Here is a 19,504-nt window from a genome sequence, read left to right as displayed (position 1 = left end):
AGGCTGGGTCTCCTTTTGGACAAAACACTTCACCTGGCAAGTTTCCCTCTCGAAGTTGGAGGCCTGTGTCCTGTTGTGGGTAAAGTCAGTGAGTTGCACCCTACACCCGGCCAGCACTTTCCTCCTGGGCAGCTGTGATGACTGGCTCTGTGGAAATGATGGATATGGTCCCTTTCATCTGGCTGGGTGCAGGTGACAGTCACTTGAGTGCTTTGGAGAGTAGGAAGTGCTAATTAAAGGACTGTAGCTTCCTTGCTGAGAAAGATCCTAGGCGCAAATTGCATTAAAGTCCCCTTAAAGAGAAGTTCTTTGTGGTGTCCAGGCAGTGGTAGGTGGGTGACAGGAGGATGACAGACTTTGAAGAGGAAGTGGAGAGGGGATGATTTCTGGGCCTATTTCATTTCCCTTCTCGTGCCTCTTGCTGGCAGTGCCAGGCCCTCTGGGGCTCTGACTTCGATTTTTTAATTGGGGTCCCTCCACTCCTACACCAAGGGTGATGTTAAATTGTTATCTACTTGACTAAGGTTTTGTTTTGCTTTCCATTAATTTCTACTTTTTATTGTGATAAATGTGTGTAATATAAATTTTATCATTTTGCTGGCCATGGTGGTGCAGGCCTATAATCCCAGCACTCAGTAGGCTGAGGCAGGAGGATTGCCATGAGTTTGAGTTCAGCCTGGGCTACATGGCAAGACCCTGTCTCAAGAAAAAAAAAAAAAAAAACTAAATAAATTTTATCATTTAAATCATGTTTAAGTGCACAGTTCAGGGTTAAGTACCTTCACACTGCTGTGCAGACATTACCACCCTCCACTTCAGAACTTTTTCATTTCTAAACCGTAGCTCTGGGCCGGAGATACAGCTCAGTGGCACCTGCCTGGCAAGTGCGAGGTTCTGAGTTCAATTCCCAGTACCCACAAAAAAACAAAACAAGACTAAAAGAAGTAAACTGTAGCTCTGTCCCCATTAAACACTGGCTGCTGTCTCTGTCCTCAGCCCCTGGCACTACTATCCCACTTTCTCTCTCTGTGGGCCTGATAACTCTAGGGACCTCACAGAAGTAGAATCCTGCAGAGGTGTCTCCCTGTGACTGGCTTATTTCACTTAGCATACAGTCCCAAGGTCCATGCACCGTGGAGCAGCGCCAGAGCCTCCTGACTCTCCTATGGCTGAGTAACATCTGGTCGATGGATGCACCACGTTTTGCCTATCTGTTTATCCATCCATGGTCTCTGGGCTACTTCCGCCTCTTGTCTTTCAACCCTGCTGCTGTGCATGTTTCTTCCTGGGTTTTCCATACCAGTGAGGTAAAGGGATAGTAACTGCAGGGTTGACTAGGAGTCTCATAAGAAATTGTACAATAACCTAGGTGTTGTTTCTTATGTTAACATTGAAGCTGAGTAGGAAACCAGCCAGCTGTGTGAAATTTGCTGCCTCCATTTTGTCTGCCTAGGGAGGGTGAGGACAGCATGTCCTTCCCCTCTGCTGCTTTTGCAGGAGGTTGTTCTGATGAGTGGGGTCCCGAAGTCTAGTTGTGCCCTGGGGCCTGATTCTGGCCAAGACTAGCTGGAATTGTGCTTCTCTTCTGGCCATGAGCTGTACTAGGCTGAGGTCCCCAACTGGAAAGCTCTGTGGCTTCAGGGAAGGAGCGTGCCCGCCAGAGTTGGTGCTGGCTTCCCCGTGCCAGCAGCTTGGTGGGATATGGGTGTTAACCTGCCAAGACCCATGATCCCTTAAAGTGGCACTTCAGGTTCAGATGAAGCAATTTGCATGCAGCTGCTCAGCAAGGCTGGGCCAGAGTTAGGGTATGTGTACCCATGGGGGTGGGTGTTCTTTCCATCTGGGTCCAGGAGGCTGGGCCTGGGGAAGGGCTTGTTTTTGACTTCAGGCCCCTCTTGCCACGTGTTTGTTACCTGCTGGAAGCAGTAGACAAAGTCTGAAATGCTCCCTGCGCTTGGAGTGTTAGCCTTGGACCCCACCCCTAGGTCTCAGAAGGCACAGGGGACCAAGGTGCCTCCCAGGGAAGGGAGCTTTCATCCATACCATCAGCTGGAGCAGCCCTGGTGCTCCAAGCCCCCTTTGTCCCAGGTCACTGAGAACCCAAATCCAGGTGGCTTTTAGGGTAACTCAGGAAGACCAGGTGCCCCAGGTTCTGGTAGGGGGCAGATAAGGGTGCTTCTGGGTTCGCCGCTCCTCCTCCATCAGGTCTGTGGGGCCTCTTTGGAGGGATTCTCAGTCAGGGGCTCTAGGAACCAAGGCCGGTCCCTGAGCTGCAACAGTGACACAGGCTCAGGCCACGTTATTGGGAGACTCTCCCGGTGCACCCTGGGAATGGTGGAGAGGGGAGAGGCATCAGGAGCTGCCTCCTTGCAGTGGGGGTGTGGGTCATCCCACACCTGTCCCATACTTCTCCCTGCCTCGCACACCTCACTTCCCCGAACCTTAACCTGCCCTGCATGCTCCCCTGGCCCTGCACCCTGGGCCTCTTTCTGCCAGGGGAGAGGATCATGAGAGTTGGACTGGTTTCCATACCTACTGTCCTGGCTCTCTTTGAAGAAATACAAGATTTGAAGGTTTTTAAGCCAAAAGCCACAAGTCCTAGAAAGTGGAAAAGAAGAGCAAAGTGCCTTGAGAGAGGCCGTGGTCCTGCAACTTTTCTGCTGACAGGCAGCTATGATCTGATGGTAGTCTGGGGGTGCACAGCTGGAACCCTCTAGCCCATTCCCTCCTAGGGAGTGGAGTTCAGGGATGGAGTCCAGGGTCAGGCCAAGACCTCTGGAGACTGGCTTCCGGATGAGGCTCTGCACACCCTGGTATGCATGTGGTTAAGAGTTGATCAGAGAGGAAATGACCCCGAACCGAGCTGGAATTTTGTCTTTCAGACTAAACTCAGGACTATGTCCTCCCTGGAGCTGTCTCTGGCCAGTACTGAAGAGTCTCACAGGGCTGAATTTTGGTCTTTTCCTGTCTCACAGGCCTTTGTTCTGACCTCTCCGGGCCAAAGTCCAGACAGGCAGCCGCACGACCTCAGCATCGACATCTATAGCCGGACATTGTTCTGGACTTGTGAGGCCACCAACACCATCAATGTCCACCGGCTAGATGGGGACGCCATGGGTGTGGTGCTCCGGGGGGACCGAGACAAGCCAAGAGCCATCACAGTCAATGCCGAGCGAGGGTAGGAGGCTGCCACAGTGGCTGGGTGGGCCCTATGTGGGATGAGGCTGCTGCACCGTGCTGAGCATACAGCCCTTCTGGGAACACTGGCTTTACAGAGCCTTTGGGGAGGGGTTTTCTGCTCCAGTGTTCCCATCAGCAGCTCTGCAGGACCTCAGCCTCAGCAGTCAGTAGGGACAGAGGCACACAGTCAGCCATAGCTGCAGTCAGCAGCAGGAACCCCTGGAGCAGGCTTAGCCAAAAGTACATGCCAATGGGAGGTGGGTAGTTTTGCTAAGGGACATAGGGAAGAGGAAGACTAAAAAGACGATCAGAAGATGTAGGGTCTAAGCCGGGCATGGTGGTGCACACCTGTAATCCTAGCACTCGGGAGGCTGAGGCAGGAGGATCGTTGTGAGTTCGAGACCAGCCTGGGCTACAAAGTGAGCTCAAGGCCAGCCTGAACTGCACAGCGAGACCCTGTCTCAAAAAAGACGAAAAAAAAAAAAAAAAAGATGGGGGGAGTCTGACTTGTGGGTCTTGTACAAATCTGTCCAAGCTGGAGGCTTACTCACACATGTCCCACCTTGGGTCCCCAAACCCTCTGATAGATGAGGAGGAACCCAGGATGTCATAACAGGCTTAGAGGTTCCTTGTGCTGGGACTGAACCCAGGGCCTTGTACATGGTAGACATACACTGTACCCCTGAGCTACACCCTCAGGCCTTGCTTGGAGGTTCCTAATGGGAATAACCAGGGCAAGTGGAGATCTCTAGTCACGTGGTATGCAGCTCAGAAACAAAACTGAGTATGAAAACGCTTGGGACAGGAGCACCTCTGGGCTCACGTACAGGGCTTAGACTTACCGAGGCACCGCATGGTAGAACTCATCCCCAGGATGACTGGAGCAATCACCGGTTCTGGGGCAGGGACACCTGAGTTCAAGTGCAGACTCTGGTACTTACTACCTGGTGACCTCAGGTGGATAATACAGCCCTCAGAACCTGAGTTTCTTTGTCTTTAAAAAGTGTGGAGGGAAGTAGTGCCAGGCCCGGCGGCACACAGAGGGTGCCGAGTGGAAGCCCCTGCTTGAGCTGGAGCAAAGTGAGCCGGCCTCAGGGAGGCAGGGACTCCTTAGCAGTTGTGCCAGGTGTGGATTAGTGTTCTTGGCTGCTGTAAGAAAGCAGAAGGTTCCAGGGGGGCTTAGGACAACAGACATTTATTCTTGCATAGTTCCAGAGGCCAGAAGCAGGGCCCACTCTCTCTGAAGCATCAGGGGACAGTCTTCCTTCCAGCTTTGGTGGCTAAAGGGATTTGATTTGTGTCAGTTCACTTTGGTCTCTGCCTCCAGCTGCACATTGTCTTCTGCATGTCTGTGTGGCCTTCCCTGCCTTTTGCAGGACACTCATTGGATTTAGGGCCCACCCTAACCCAGCATGGTCTTACCTTGATCCTTAGTTACCTTTGCAGAGATGCTGTTTACAAATTAACTCACATTCTGAGGCTCGAGAATGGACATGAATTTTGGGGGGACACTGATGCCTTCAGTACAGGGCTGACTTCTCATCCTCTAGAGCCGGGCCTGAGAGTCCAGGGCTGTTTGCCCAGATGCCTGCAGGGTCAGGAACTGGTTAACCCTTCTGTATACTTGGGTTCTAGCTGAGGACATGAGGCAGGGTGGTGGCAGGAGCTCCTAGTGCCTGTCTGTCACCTGCTTCCTCTGCCTGTTGTCTCCCATAGGTATCTGTACTTTACCAACATGCAGGACCGGGCAGCTAAGATCGAGCGTGCAGCCCTGGATGGCACAGAGCGCGAGGTCCTCTTCACCACGGGCCTCATCCGTCCTGTGGCCCTCGTGGTGGACAATGCTCTGGGCAAGCTCTTCTGGGTAGACGCAGACCTAAAGCGCATTGAGAGCTGTGACCTGTCAGGTGTGTGCTGTGAGGCTTTCCTGGTCATTGGGTTCCTTGGCAGCCCACAGGGGTGACCATCCTCTGAATATTCATCTGCCTTACTGCTTGTGGCAATAGCAGATACTGCCTTGTCCAGGACCTGCCATGAGCTGGCACTGTGCCAGGGCCCTTACATATCACGTATAATCCTAACCCTGTGAGTTCTCAAATGTGGGTCCCAAATGAGCCCCAGAGCTGGAACAAGTTGATGCTTGGAGGGGGGCTGAGGTCCAAACAATGTTTCTTTTAAAAAGAGGGGTGGCTGGGGGAGGGGGGACGCCAAACTTGCAGAGGCCAGTGACCAGGATCTAGTTTGGGGGTCCTATGGCTCTGACCCCAAGGCCAACCCTAAAGGAGCAGCCTGATTCCAGGAGATCTGCCCTAGCTTCTAACCCTGGTCAGAGCATGGACCCTACCTCCACCAGGCTCCCTGTGGTCCTCTTCTGGTGGTCCCAGCTCCTGAGGCCACTGCCACTCAGGGCCCCTTGTCCTTCTTGCAGGGGCCAACCGCCTGACCCTGGAGGACGCAAGCATCGTGCAGCCCGTGGGCCTGACAGTGCTTGGGCGGCATCTCTACTGGATAGACCGCCAGCAGCAGATGATCGAGCGTGTGGAGAAGACCACAGGGGACAAGCGGACTCGCATCCAAGGCCGTGTTGCCCACCTCACAGGCATCCACGCCGTGGAAGAAGTCAACTTGGAGGAGTTCTGTATGTCAGGGTGGGCAGTGGGATGGACAGGGTCCCCACAGGGAGGGTAGCATCTGCTCAGAGCACAGTGACCTCTGAAGTACCTTCCGGTGACAGATTAAGCCTGCATGACCCTCAGGAAGTGTGGGTTCAGCTGCGCACTGAACGTTGTCCCTGGGGCTCAGCATTGAAGGCCAGCAACTATCACATTTCCCAGCCTCTATGGTCATTTTCATTTGCTACAGAGAAATGACCACACACTTAGTGTTTCATACAGACTCACTCAGTATCTCAGTTCCATTGATCAGAACTCTGGGCCCAGCATGGCTCCGTGGGGTTCTCTGCCTGGGGTCTCGTGGGGATAGAATCAAAGTGTCAGCTGGGCTGGGCTCACAGCGGGAGGCTCTAGAGAAAAATCCATTTCCACATACCTGCTAGTTATGATGCCCATAGGACTGGCCCTGGTTTTTTTCTGCCTGTTTACTGGGTCTGCTCTCCACTCCCCGATGCCACCTCCCCGCCCCACCCTGTGGCCTTCTGTGTTAGTCAGCTCTCTGTCATAACAAATACCTGAGGTAAAGTATAAAAAGAAAAGTTTCATGTCAGTTTGCGGTTTGAGAGCCTTGGCCCCATTGCTTTGGGGTCTGTGGTGAACCCCACATTATAAAGGAGCACAGACACAGCAGAGCAAAAGTGCCAGGAATCAAAAAAGAGAGGAAGAGGAGGAGGCTGGGGTTCCACTCTCCCCTTCATGGGTGCACCCCCAATAACCTCAAGGCCTCCTACAAGGCCCCACCTCTTAAAGCTTCTACCACACTCTAGCTGCACCATGGACACATGAGCCCTTGGGGACCACTTAGCAAACCTCTGTCCTCTCCCCACCATCTGCAAGGGAGACACACCCATCAGTTTCTGTCATGCACTGAATCCCTCACTCCCTCTTCTGTCCACTGGGAAGCTGCTGTGCTTGCAGAGGGCTCTGTGATCAGATTTGCCTAGACTTCGATTAGTCTCCCCTTCAAGGAACTCAGTCAGCTGGTTAGTAACCTTAATCACACCCACAGAATCCCTTTTGCCATGTAAGGCCACAAAACCATGGGGCTGATAGTGCATCACATGCCCAGTGCTGGAGACTAGGGTGGGAAATTTGGGGACATTTGAGGATCCTGCCTCCCACTGCCTCACTTTGGCCACAGGCTTGGGAGAGAGGGGGACCCCAGCTGGGGCTTCTTTATTCTCCTTCTCCCTAGTTACATAGCTCTGTGTGTATGTAGGTGTATGTATAGGGCTGTATGTGGCTACCTGTCTCTCTCTTTTCTTGCCTTTTCGCCAGTGCTTATGGTCTCCCACCAGGCTGCTTGGCACTAGGACACAGCAGTGAATTCTGCAGTATCCATAGTCTGGCCACATGGTGGACTTAACCCGTCACCAGTGACAGGGACAGTGCCATCCTTCACATCTGCCACGTTCTGTGTCTTAGCCTTCTCTGCTCTGATGGCTTCACCCAAGGTCTCCTGGGGTTTCCTGTCCCCTCCTCTACAGTGCACTGTTGGTCAGTGGACCTGGTCCTCAGTTGAAACCAATGGGCGATGGGCTGGCTCCAGAGTCCAGCTGAGACCCATTCACTGCTCTCCACCTGGTTCCAGCGCTGTCTGCCATCACTGTAGCCTCCTTCCCGCCTCGCCGCTCCCTCTGTTGTCCCCTCAGTTCTAACGCTTGTGCCGCTGGTAGACTGGTCTCGTCCAAGATGCACTCCTGTTCTAGGGGTGCAGCTATTGCTGTCTCCACCCTGTTTGCCTCAGATTCACCGCACGCCCCAGGATCAAGGCCGCCCTGTTACACTGCGCAGCCCCTGACCTCAGCCCCTCAATGCTGTGCTGCTGCTCTCTAGTGTCCCTCTCGTTTTCTTTCCCTCTCCTCCACCAGAGCCCCTCTTGCTAATTCTTTTCCTCATAGGCTCAGGTGTTAGCTCTTACCCTTGCTCCCCCTTCTGTGCCTCAGACAGCTGAGGCATCCATGGATGTCCCTCCAGGGACATATGGGAAGCACATCAGCATTGTACTGGCCCCTTACACCATATTCAGCAAAGTCATAGATTCCTGCGTGCCATGGGCCTGCAGAATTAATGGATGTGCTCAGAACAGTGAATACTAAGCCCACAGATATCTCAGCCCATTGCCCATTGGTTTCAACTGAGGACCATGCCCACTGATCAGCAGCTTATTGTAGAGGAGGAAATAGGAGACTCAGGAGACCTTGAGTGAGCTGCGATCAGGTTGAGCACTGGGGTGCCCTGAGGTGCTGATGCGAGATATCTAGGTCTCCTTGTTTGGGGCAAGGGCAGGAAATACTTAGATGAGTTCTTCTGTGTTGGCTTGGGGTGTAGGCTCCCAGCCTACTTCCCCATGAGATCCCATAACTGAGCTCTAAGCCATGACTGAGCCCATTGCAGCCCATAGCCAAATCCAGTCTGTTGCCTGGTTTTGTAAATAAATTTGCACACGGCCCTGTTAATCCACACAGGCCATCTGTGGCTGCAGCTAGCAGATTGAGTGGTTGTGAGACCAGTTGGCCTGGGAAGTAAAAATGTCTTTACAGCTTTACAGCTCTTTACAGAAAAAGTTTGCTGATCTCTGCTCTCAGCGCTAACACCTGTTGTTTTTAACACCTAATCCTTGAGGTGAGGGCGTGTTTAAGTTACCTTTCTTGTTGCTGAGACAAAATACTATACTTGATACTCACACTTAAGAGATTTATTTTGACTCACATTTCAGTCTATGGACGACAGGCTGCTGAGAATAAACTGTGTGGCAGAGATGCGTGGCAGAGGCAAAGCTGCTTGCCTCATGGCAGAGAGGAAGCTGAGGGAATGGAGGGAGGAGCCAGGAAGGAAGGCACACACTTCCGGTCATGCCCCCAGTCACATCCCCTCTTCCAAACAGACTTCACCTCCTACCAAGTCAGCTGTACACCCCATAATCCAGTCAGCTTCCAAAAGCCCCACCTGTGAGCACGTGAGACCCTTGGGGGACCTCTACATATAAATCGTAAAAGGGTGAGACATTGTGCTATTTTTCTGGAGGGGGTAGGAAGGGAAAAGAGGGTCCCCTGTCATTTCTTCTCTCCTTGGGGTGGGCACCTAGCCTCCCGGCAGCCTTCTTTCCTCTTTGTGGTTCAGGCGTTGGTTGCATCCAGTTCACTGCATACATGTGCGCGTTTCCCGGGACCCTGGTGCCTTTGTCATTTTAGTGTGTGCTAGCACCTCTGGCTGCTGTAACAAGTCCATCCAATTGAATGACTTAAATACCAGTCAGCATTTATTCCAGAGTTCTGCAGGCCAAAATTCGAAGATCAGTGTGTTGGCAGGATCGCGCTCCCTCAGGAGATTCTCAGGGAAGATCCGTGCCTTCCCCCTACAGTGCTGGTAGCTGCCGGTGTTCTCTGGTCTTCGGCCTCCATCCTCGTCTTCCTGTGGCCATCTCTTCTATCTCTTCACCTCTTCTGTCACCTCTTTTCACTGCACCCCCAGCACTAGGCACTGAACCCAGGGCCTTCAATGTGAGCTACATCCTTAGTCCTTTTTATTTAATTTTTAATTTTGACAGTCTCACCAAGTTGCTAAGTTGCCCGTACTGGGTTCAAACTTGCAGTTCTTGTGCCTCAACCTTCTAGAGTGCTGCTATTACAGGCGCACGCCACCAAGTCACCTCTTGCAGTAACCCTTGTCATTGGACTTAGGACCGATGCAGATCACCCAGAATGACTTCATCTGGAGAGCCCTTTCCTCAGTTCCATCTGCAAAGACTCATTTCCAAATGAGATCATACTCCCAGGTTCTAGGGGTTCGCACATGGGCGCAGCTTTCATGAGGCACCATTTTACCCACCATAGCATGAGGGTGCAACACTTGGGCAGTGTAGAGTGATGGCTGTGGGCAGTGACTTAGGGACTGGTGTAGATGAGCAGGCTGGTGACATCGATCAGGACCTGTAACTACTTCCTGACTCCATTTTTATGTCAGTAGAAATAAACTGTATAGGCTGCTGAGAGGATCATGTGGGAGGATCTCCTGGAGGAGAATGACCCTCATCCCTTCCACCCTTCATGCCGCAGTCCTCACCCGCCCACCCTTCATTTTGTTCCCGCAGCGGCCCACCCCTGCGCCCGAGACAACGGTGGCTGCTCCCACATCTGCATTGCCAAGGGTGACGGGACACCACGGTGCTCATGCCCGGTCCACCTTGTACTCCTGCAGAACTTGCTGACCTGTGGCGGTAGGTGTGACTTTAGCACTTTCTATTGGGACTTTAATTCTATCTGCCAGGTTGCTGCCTGGCATCCTTTTAAAATTGTATCTGGGCCTGGTGTGGTGGTGCCCTCCTGTAATCGCAGCAGTTGGGAAGCTGAGGCAGGAGGATCATTGCAAGTTTGAGACCAGCCTGGGCTACAAAGTGAGCTCAAGGCCAGCCTGAACTGCATAGCGAGACCCTGTCTCAAAAAGACAAAAAAAAAAAAAGAAATTGTAGTCCCTGTGGGTATCCAATCCTCACAGTCTATTCTCTCTTCATTTTTGTATTCATCTGTAAAACACACTCCTGTATACATATGCATACACACATATACATGCATTTAGTGCTCTGAATTTCCCTATAAGCACTGCTTTTTCTGCATCCTACAAATTTTGATGTTATTTTCTTATTTTCATATAGTTCAGATAGTTTTAAAATTTCTCCTGAGACAATTTCCTTGTTCCATGTGCTATTTAGAAGTACGTTGCTCAATCTCCAAATAGTTGGGAATAGTTCGGCCATGCTTTTGTTACTGATCTCTAGTTTAGTTTCTTCTTGGGAAGAGCTTACTTTGTATGTTTATATGCTTTGAAGTTTACTTAGTTTACTTGTGCTTTATGGCCCAGCGTGGCCCATCTTGGTGAATGTTCCAGTGTGCACTTGAAGAGAGTGTGGCTTCTGCATTGCGGGCTGGACTGTTCTGAAAACCCCATTAGATCCAGGTGAATGATGATGCTGTGCGGTCATGTGTATCCTTCCTGAGTGCCTGTTGCCTGAGTTGCCAGTTGCTGACAGGGCTGCTGAAGTCTCCAGCTCTTTTAAGAGTGGCTTTGTCTATCTCTCCTTACAGTTTTTTCCTTCCTCCTACCTTCTCTATCCTTCTTTCCCTGGAGCACATGGTAGTGTTGGTAGTCAAGAACATGAACGTTAGGGTTAGGCAGACTTGGGTTCAAATCCCAGTCCTGGGACTTGCCAGCTGAGCACACCCAGGCTGATCACTTGCCCTTTCTGAGTCTCCACTGAAACTGAGAGCTGACCTGGCACTTTGTTGTAAGTTTTAAGTAGCAGAGCAGGCTGTGTGGCCCCTGACATGTGGCATGTGGAAATACCAGGTGCTATGTCATGGGGGTGGCTGTCATAATAAAAGTGACAGTCTTCAGCTATACCAGGCTGAAGTCTGACCTCCAGGTGGCCTTGGTTGTGTCATTTGTGTGTTGACCTGTTTCCTTCATCTTCTCTGAGCTCCTGGGGATCAGGCTTCACCCCTGGCTCAGCCTCACCCAAAACTCAGGGGACTCCAGCTCAGAACGGGAACACCTGCTCTTTCAGCAGCTCGTTCTTCTCCTGGAGAGACTGGCCACTGCCCATGTGCTTGAGGATGGGACTTACACAGGGTCAGGCCTTCTGGAGATTTCTCACACCTGCCTCACACCTTGAACCTCAAAAGAGCTTGGTGCAGAGCTGCAGGGACACTTTGTGGCTGGATACTCTCTGAGCTCCTGGACAGCTCTTCCCCAAGGTCCAACCTAGGGTTCACATCCACTCATGGCCTGAGTGCATCAGACTGCAGCTCCCACAGATGCCTGAATCCCTGCAGCAGCTGTGGGGAGAGCCACACGGACCCATCTCCAGGCCCGCATGTAGGGGATGCACCCCTCTGCCACTCCTGCACCAAAACCTTCCCACAGCCCGGGAGATGTACATTTACTATGTACTTTTCAGTCTTCTGTGGCCACTTTTCTGGGAAGAGCACAAGAAGAGAAGGGCCTGCCATGGTTCTCAGATGGGAACCTTGCAAAGCAGCAGGAGCCAGGTCAAGATGTGGCCCATATTATGTCAGTGTTCTGGTAGCACTACTATTCTTGCTGCTTGAGCCCTTCCCCAGCCAGGTGACTTTGCCTCCCACCCAGTTACTTCTCATGTGGTACCTGCAGCATGCTGTGGCCACTGGGTTTGAGAGATGAGGCAGTGGAGGTTCTGGGAGATCAGGAATGTCCTGCCCTTTACCTTTACCTTTCAATCTTCACTGCCTGGACTGTGGGTCCCCAGCAGGCAGACCCTCTTCTTCTTGGTCAGCATCTGTGAAAGCAGCAATGTCCCCAGGCTTCTGATCCTGGCAGGTTCTACCTTAGCTCAGTCCAGTGGGCACAGCCAGGATTTTGTTTCCTGAGAGCTCTTATCTTTGTTCAGGTCCCTCTTCCACCTCTCATCCCTGGATGAACCCAGCACTTATGGGGTATCATCTGGAGTCTAGATGTGCAGAACTTGCATGCATCATGGCTGTTCTTGCTTTGCTCGGATTGCAGGTGTGTGGAGGACTGTTGTTGAACATTAAAGTAACATGCAGACTCTCCCCGTGTTACCTTCCCGCGGGCCAGTCTCAGCTAGTTTTCTGTCATTTTCCATATAGAGGAGGGGAATTCTGGAAACCAGGGGCACGTTCTCTGCTGGTGCTCTGCTCCTGTGCCTTGTCTGTGCCCTGGCACCATGCACAGTGCCATTTACTGTGTGCCCAGCTCTAACTGGCACTTGGCCTGAGTGGAGGATGTTGCTTCAGTTTAGGTTAGTTAAGCTGGAGAGTGTCCCCTACACCTAGGAGAGACATAAGATGGAAGGAAAAGGCTGGGAGTGCAGCTAGGTGGTAGAGCGCCTGCCTAGTGTGCACGAGGCTCTGGGTTCCAGCCCCGCACCACAAAAAGAGAGAACTGGAGCGAGGGGAGGAAACAAAGGAAGGTTTAAATACTTACACGTCCGAAGGGAGTGTCCCTTCTACCACACAGAGGTCAGGAGGACAGGAGAAGAGAGAGAGCGGATGCATGGGCAAATGGCTTGAGTCCAGGGCGTTATCTAAACAGGTTTCCCTTGGGGAGTCTAACTGGTGAGCTTAAAGCAAGGAGGCACGGGTCCCAGGAGGCCACACTGAGGGAGAGACAAGCTCAGTTGCCTATCTGCACAGTCATGCAGGATGTGGGGTCAATGGGGCAGTCAAACAGGCGTCATATAACTGTCCCGAAGGGAGGTGGTCACAGGGGTGGTTCTATAGGACGGACATCTGGGTTACTGACAGTGACAAATGGAGTCAGGGAACCCAATTGAGCTCCACTTCTGGCGTGACAAAACTAAGGTCCTATTCAAATGGACACAGCAGCAACCTAAAATGATAAGAGTTCACTCCAGTGATGAGTCCTGAGTGCTAGAGCGACTTCCATGGTCACCAGGAAAAAGTGGCCCCTGGTCCTCCCCCAGTACCACCCTCAGTGACCTCTGACCAGATGTCCCCATGCCACTCCTCCTGTGAGTGTCCTAGGCTCTCTGCTCTGCCTGTCCTTAGCCACTCCTCAGTAGGGCACTCGGTGTCATGACCGAGTTCTCCATCAGTACCCACCACGCTCTGGGTATGATGCCCCTGGGAAGGTCTCGACCACCTCCTCTGTCTCCGCACCGCCTGCTGTGCATAGTTACTCAGGCGTACCCAGGCTGGCGTGCCATGTACACCGGATCCATAGCCTGGCCTGGCGCCGTGAGGGCCGTGGAGGCTTGGGATGCCGAGCACTGGCACCTGGGCCCTCAGGGTGCCTACAGGGAGACCAGGACTGAGGAATGGCTGCCCCAGCTCCTCAGCAGTCGGGGCTGATTTTCCCATCTGCTGCCTGCTGTGTTGGATGTAGTGGCTGCTGCAATCACAGGTTTCTGTCAGCAAGGATCAGGATCTTGCAGCTCACATTTCTCACCCCTGCCGTGCCTCTTCTTGGGCTGGAGGTGGACAGTGAGCAGGAGACACAGCACTGGCAGCTGTGAGGGTACACAACCTGGCATAGCAGGGACCGGGGAGCTGGTGCCAGCTGGAGCCTGCCTTCTGCTTGGCAGCCCAGTCACACCCTGGCCAGGTTTAACAGGCAGTGTTGTGTGACCGTATTCTCTGTTCCGTCACCAGAGCCTCCCACCTGCTCCCCCGACCAGTTTGCGTGCTCCACTGGTGAGATTGACTGCATCCCTGGGGCCTGGCGCTGCGATGGCTTCCCTGAGTGCGACGACCAGAGTGATGAGGAGGGCTGCCCCGTGTGCTCGGCCGCCCAGTTCCCCTGCGCACGCGGCCAGTGTGTGGACCTGCGTCTGCGGTGTGATGGCGAGGCCGACTGCCAGGACCGCTCTGATGAGGCTGACTGTGATGGTGAGGCCCTGCCTTGGCTGCCTGCCAGCTACCTGAGTGGCTGCCACACGCAGGCGGTGCCAAAGCCACTTGCCTTGCCCTCCTGGACAGGGAGGTTGGGGCTTCATCGAGCCCCAACTGAATGCAGCTCAGTGGTTGAGCGCCTGCCTAGTGTGCACGAGGCTCTGGGTTCCAGCCCAGCACCACGAAAAGAGAGAAATGGGGTGAGGGGAGGAAACAAAGGAAGGTTTAAATACTTACCCTTCCGGAGGGAGTGTCCCTTCTACCACACAGAGGTCAGGAGCACAGGAGAAGAGAGAGAGCGGACCCGTGGGCAAATGGCTTGAGTCCAGGGCGTTAGAGGGACCGGGGAGCTGGTGCCAGCTGGAGCCTGCCTTCTGCTTTGCAGCCCAGTCACACCCTGGCCAGGTTTAACAGGCAGTGTTGTGTGACCGTATTCTCTGTTCCGTCTCCAGAGCCTCCCACCTGCTCTGTGGAGCACAGGAGCTCCACAAAACTTCCACCTGGAGGGAGATTACCAGATCCTCCACAGCCTGGGAGGGAAGGCAAAGTTAGCTTTAAGTTGAGCAGGGACCTGCTGCAGTCTGACCCCATCTGTTCACTGGGCATTTGACTCCAAGGCAGACTGAATGTGCCTCACCTCCCTGCATTCAGTCAAGAGTTTTGCAGAAGCCCAAGCTAAATCCCGTAGTTGGCTGCAGCTTTCCATGACTCACACTCGGGTAAACCTCCTTGCTAAACAGCAGCGCTGTATTCCACTGAGCAGGCTGTGGAATGATGCTTACTACCTGGGCCCACTCTCACCAACAGGGTCTTTTAGATCTTGAAAAGCATACTCTTTTATACTTGCTCTGAATTTCCCTTTGATAGGGAACCCACATGTCAGCACCATGGTCCCAGAACTGCTGCAGAACTGTGGTCACTCTTACTGCCTCTCCAGAAAGCACCAGGTCCTGTTCTTACCTAACTCAGGTGCTCTCTGGTCCTTGTCCTCCACCCTCCCTTCGTGATAAGCAAATGTTTTATAGATGAGGGCCTGGGAGTAATCTGTAAAGTCAAAATTAAGTCTTTGCAGCTCACCAACCCTCTGAGAATTTGGTAGAGGCTGTGGACCACAGGACAAATCTAGCCTGCTGCTTACTTCTGTAAATAAAGCTTCACTGGCATCAGCCAAGCCCACTCTTACTCATTTACATATCAGCTGCTCTCATGCTAAAACAGGAGAGCTGAGTAGTTGGCCACAGAGCCTAAGAACTCACTACCAGGTCCTTTATGGGAAGGTCTGCTCAGGAGCCCTGGCCTAGCAGCAGCTTTTGGCCAGGATGTCAGGATCGTAGGAGCTCTTCTTAGAAGCCATGTCTCTCTCTCTTGCCACCCTCCCATGCTCTTCTGGGTGTGGGATTTGGCACCAGTGGCAGGCCTCCTGTAAGCTCCCACTCAGTGCTTCTCCCTGCTCAGTCACCAGAAAGTCATCCCTTCCTCGAGGGAACAGGGCCCTTGTCTCCCGTTCCCAGGGCAGATACCTGGAGCAGGACAGGTGGTGGGGAGTCAGAGAGGCTCGCTGTGCTGGGTGGTGCTCGAGCCCTAGCAGCTGCCTTCCTAGCAGCGCCATGGATACTGCTGGGCTGCACAGCTCCCTGCATGGGCTGCTTCTGCCTTCTCAGAGCTCTGCTGTGCACCCCACCCTCTGCTGTGCACCGCACCCTATGTGCATTAGGGAGGTGAGGCTTTTCTTGGAGGCATGTCAGGACTGCGTGCTACCAAATTCTCAGGCTACCCCAGTAGCCTGATAAGACCTGGGGGCAAAGGCTATCACCCTTGCTCTGTGCAGGCCTGCCCCATGGTAATGTACAACAGATACCTCCTGGGGGGAGGTGGGCCTTTGAGGTCTGCTCCCTGCCGGGCCTCACATTGGCATTGCACAGAACTTGGGACAGGGTCATGGGGTGGTAGAGACTGGATTTGCCATGACCACTTTGGTCCTGTCCTGGAAAGGGGTTTGTGGCTGGGCCTTTTGGTGGGGGCAAGGCCAGAGGTGCCGGTGACCCTTTGGCCTCCCTGAACTTGCGGCCCCTCCTCACAGCTGTCTGCCTGCCCAACCAGTTCCGGTGTGCCAGCGGCCAGTGCGTCCCCATCAGGCAGCAGTGCGACTCCTTCCCTGACTGCGTGGATGGCTCCGATGAGCTCATGTGCGGTAAGCCAGCTTCTGGCAGGGATGGGGTCGCCCCACGCAGGGGTCCCCCACAACAGTGTGGAGTCTTGAGAGGGAGGCAGCATCCAGAGGGGAGACTGAGCTGTGGGGACAGAGGGCCTACAGGGACCCACTATAGAGTCTGCCTGGGTGGGGACCGGCCACGTAGAGGGCTGCCTGCAGCCATGCTTCTGCCGTGGGGGGCTCACTTTGTAGCATCTGTCCTGGGGAAGCTTGCGCCCCACAGTCTGAGGAGGAGCAATGTGCGTATGCTTCACATACACATCACACATCACGTACACAGCACACGTCTCACACATTTGTATCATGTACACCTCTTCAGGGGCATGACCTGCGCAGTGAAGGGTGCAGGGATTAGAAGACGGGTGGCCAGGGCAGTCAGGGAAGGCTTCCCGGAGGCTGTAGCTCTTGAAAGTCTGATCCAGACAGGATGAGAGCTGGAGTCCTAGACAGGAAGTAGGAATCTGTGGGCATGTCTGGGAACACGCTACTCCATCTACTTCAGGGGACCTGGGCTGAGAGCTCTGAAACAGGAGGGAGGGAATCATGGGGGTAGGATGCAGATTTTCCCGTGGAGTTCCCTAACTCTGGGGGCCCTTCATATCAGCCTAGGTCAGGCACCTGGGGCGCCGTTTCTGGAGCACGGCCTGGGAGAGATGGCAGAGCCAGGGACTATTGGAGTCCCCTGCTCCTCCACTTGGCAGCTTTCCAGTCTGGGCACGGAGTGGGAGTCTGTGCTCAGGCCTTTCGTGTGACTGTGAGCTCCATCGTGCCAGCTGATGTGGGTCCCCAGAGCCAGCAGTGCTCCTCCCATTCCCCAGTGTTGGGGCTGCTGGGAGGGACATAGCTGACATCCTCAGGGTTGCTGGGCCAGCCAAAGGGAAGGTGAACATGAATTTACCAGTTGATCCTGGGTGCTGCACATGTCTTCCATGCTCTGGAGGCCTCAATGGTGGAGCGGCTGAGAGCCCACCCAGCAGACCCCCATCCCACACCCGTGGCCCGGTGGCAGCTCCACATACCTACCCTGCTCCAGGGGCCTCTCGGCTGACCTCTGTCACATGCTTGACACCTAGGCTACCTGGGGCACTCATCTCTGGCCACCACTGAGGGCCCCTGACAAGGACGTGTGTCTTAGTTACTTTTCTCTCATTGCTGAGACACAATACCCGACACCTAGAGTGAAAGAGGAAAGGTTTATTTAGTTCACAGCTTATTGAGGTTTCAGTCCATAATCGGCTGGCTCCAAGGTAGGGTGGTACATGGCAGAGGGGCAGTGATTCATGACAGAAGACAGCAAAAGCAACAAGAGACCCTAACAGTGTCTTCTGTCCCTTTATCTTATCCAGACTACCAGGACTAGGGCGGTCCCAAACTAATCAGTGGACTGATTTAGGAATCACACACCCTTAATCCCAACATCACACACTCTAGATCCAGCCACCTCTGAAAAAGAGCTGTGTCCCACCTATGACTGTATGAGGCTTTGGGGGACATCTAAACCCTTATTAGTGTATGTGTTTACAGGCTGTCAGAAAGGAGCGCAGGGCAGGGCAGTCAGGCAGAGGAGAGGAGGTGGGCATTCTAGCAGGCTGAGGAGTGGTGGGCAGAGGTTCAGGGTGAGTGTTGTCCCCAGACCCACCCCCTCCTTTCTTACACCCTTTCCCATGGGTGCTAGGGCTAGGGTAGAGCCGGCCCCTTCAGGATACCCCACAGGAGGCCCATCCCTTGGGGGTTGACATGGGCCATTTTTCTCCCTTGTCCTCTGGCAGAAATTACGAAGCCGCCCTCTGACGAGACCCCCGCCCACAGCAGCGCCATCGGGCCTGTCATCGGGATCATCCTCTCGCTCTTCGTCATGGGTGGAGTCTATTTCGTGTGCCAGCGTGTGGTGTGCCAGCGCTACGCAGGGGCCAACGGACCCTTCCCGCATGAGTACGTCAGCGGAACCCCCCATGTGCCCCTCAATTTCATAGCCCCGGGTGGCTCACAGCATGGTCCTTTCCCAGGTAAGGAGCCTGAGGTATGCACAGGCCTGGGCAGAGGCGGGGACGTGTCTGGGCAGGATGGTGGGAGAGGGATGCAGCTCTCGCGCTCCCCCTTGGGCGTGTGACAGTCATTGCTGATCAGTCACTGCACTTGGGCTTTCCTGCAAGCCCCTGCTTGGCATCAGCGTCCTCAGCGCAGAGTCTGCGTGCTACAGCCTGTCCTCTGGCACTGGAAGGGTAGGGAAAACTCCTTGGACTTGGCCTTCAACATTTTTGTAGGATGTTCCCTGAGTTATCCTCAAAAACATATGTCTCCTAGAAATGAAGATAGGGTGCAGCTGGGCTCTCTCTAGAGCCAAAGGAGCTGTTCCATGTGACAGGCAGTTTTGTGGACTGTGTGGACTTGGTGGGGCAGTTATACTTACAAGCTGCCTCCTTACCAGGAGTGCAAGTTATGTCCACAGATGCCCAGAGGGCCACACCACAAGGCTGAGCCCTGCTGGTTCACATTGGCAGCCATAGTGTGTCCAAGGGGGTAGGGTCAGTGGGTGCTGTGCCCTGTGGTGTCCCTGTGAGGGTAGAAAATCTGCCTGCAGCTCCAGGGCTACTGTGGGCATTGCTCTGGACCTGCCCATCCCTGGGTTCCCTCTCTCTTGTCCTGTTCCACCCTCTCCACCCCCACCAGGACTCTGGCATTTGGGTGCAGGAGTGATCCAATTCTCCCTGGAGTGGGGGGATGGGCTGGCAGGGGTTTCTCAAGAGCCCCTGGAAGCTTATGTTGGTGGCAGCCTGTCATACACTGTCATGCAGCCTTCAGGGAGGAGAACGGGCGCCAATCTGTGCCTGGCATGCTCCGAGCTGAGCCCCTACTGACCCCTGTGCCCCTCAGTGGGGGAGGTGCTGTGTGTCTCCCCATCTTATGGAGGAGACTCAAAAAGCACAAACTTGTGGTGGCCCAAGTGGCCTGCAGCAAGCAGGGAGTCTTGGTGACTTTTCTCTTGCTGCTGAGACAAAATACACAACACCCAAAATTAAGGAAGGAACAGT

The 19,504-nt window shown here is 53.8% G+C and overlaps 1 protein-coding gene across 2 annotated transcripts in view; it reads left to right on the top strand.

Annotated features, from left to right (window-relative positions):
• Positions 1-19,504, top strand: part of Lrp5 (low density lipoprotein receptor-related protein 5) — an 80,874-nt gene that overhangs the window by 54,449 nt on the left and 6,921 nt on the right. For both annotated transcript variants that reach the window (XM_013514226.1, XM_013514225.1), the window contains exons 13-19: positions 2,976-3,178; positions 4,897-5,087; positions 5,609-5,818; positions 9,946-10,071; positions 14,021-14,257; positions 16,341-16,451; positions 18,242-18,478. In XM_013514226.1, the coding sequence (XP_013369680.1) occupies positions 2,976-3,178; positions 4,897-5,087; positions 5,609-5,818; positions 9,946-10,071; positions 14,021-14,257; positions 16,341-16,451; positions 18,242-18,478 (1,315 nt within the window). The remainder of the gene's footprint in view (positions 1-2,975; positions 3,179-4,896; positions 5,088-5,608; positions 5,819-9,945; positions 10,072-14,020; positions 14,258-16,340; positions 16,452-18,241; positions 18,479-19,504) is intronic.

The sequence above is a fragment of the Chinchilla lanigera genome, unplaced genomic scaffold (genome assembly GCF_000276665.1).
Source record: "Chinchilla lanigera isolate Chin_1 unplaced genomic scaffold, ChiLan1.0 scaffold00021, whole genome shotgun sequence".
In the NCBI taxonomy this organism is placed as follows: Eukaryota; Metazoa; Chordata; class Mammalia; order Rodentia; family Chinchillidae; genus Chinchilla; species Chinchilla lanigera.
This window is presented reverse-complemented; position numbering and strand designations above follow the sequence as displayed.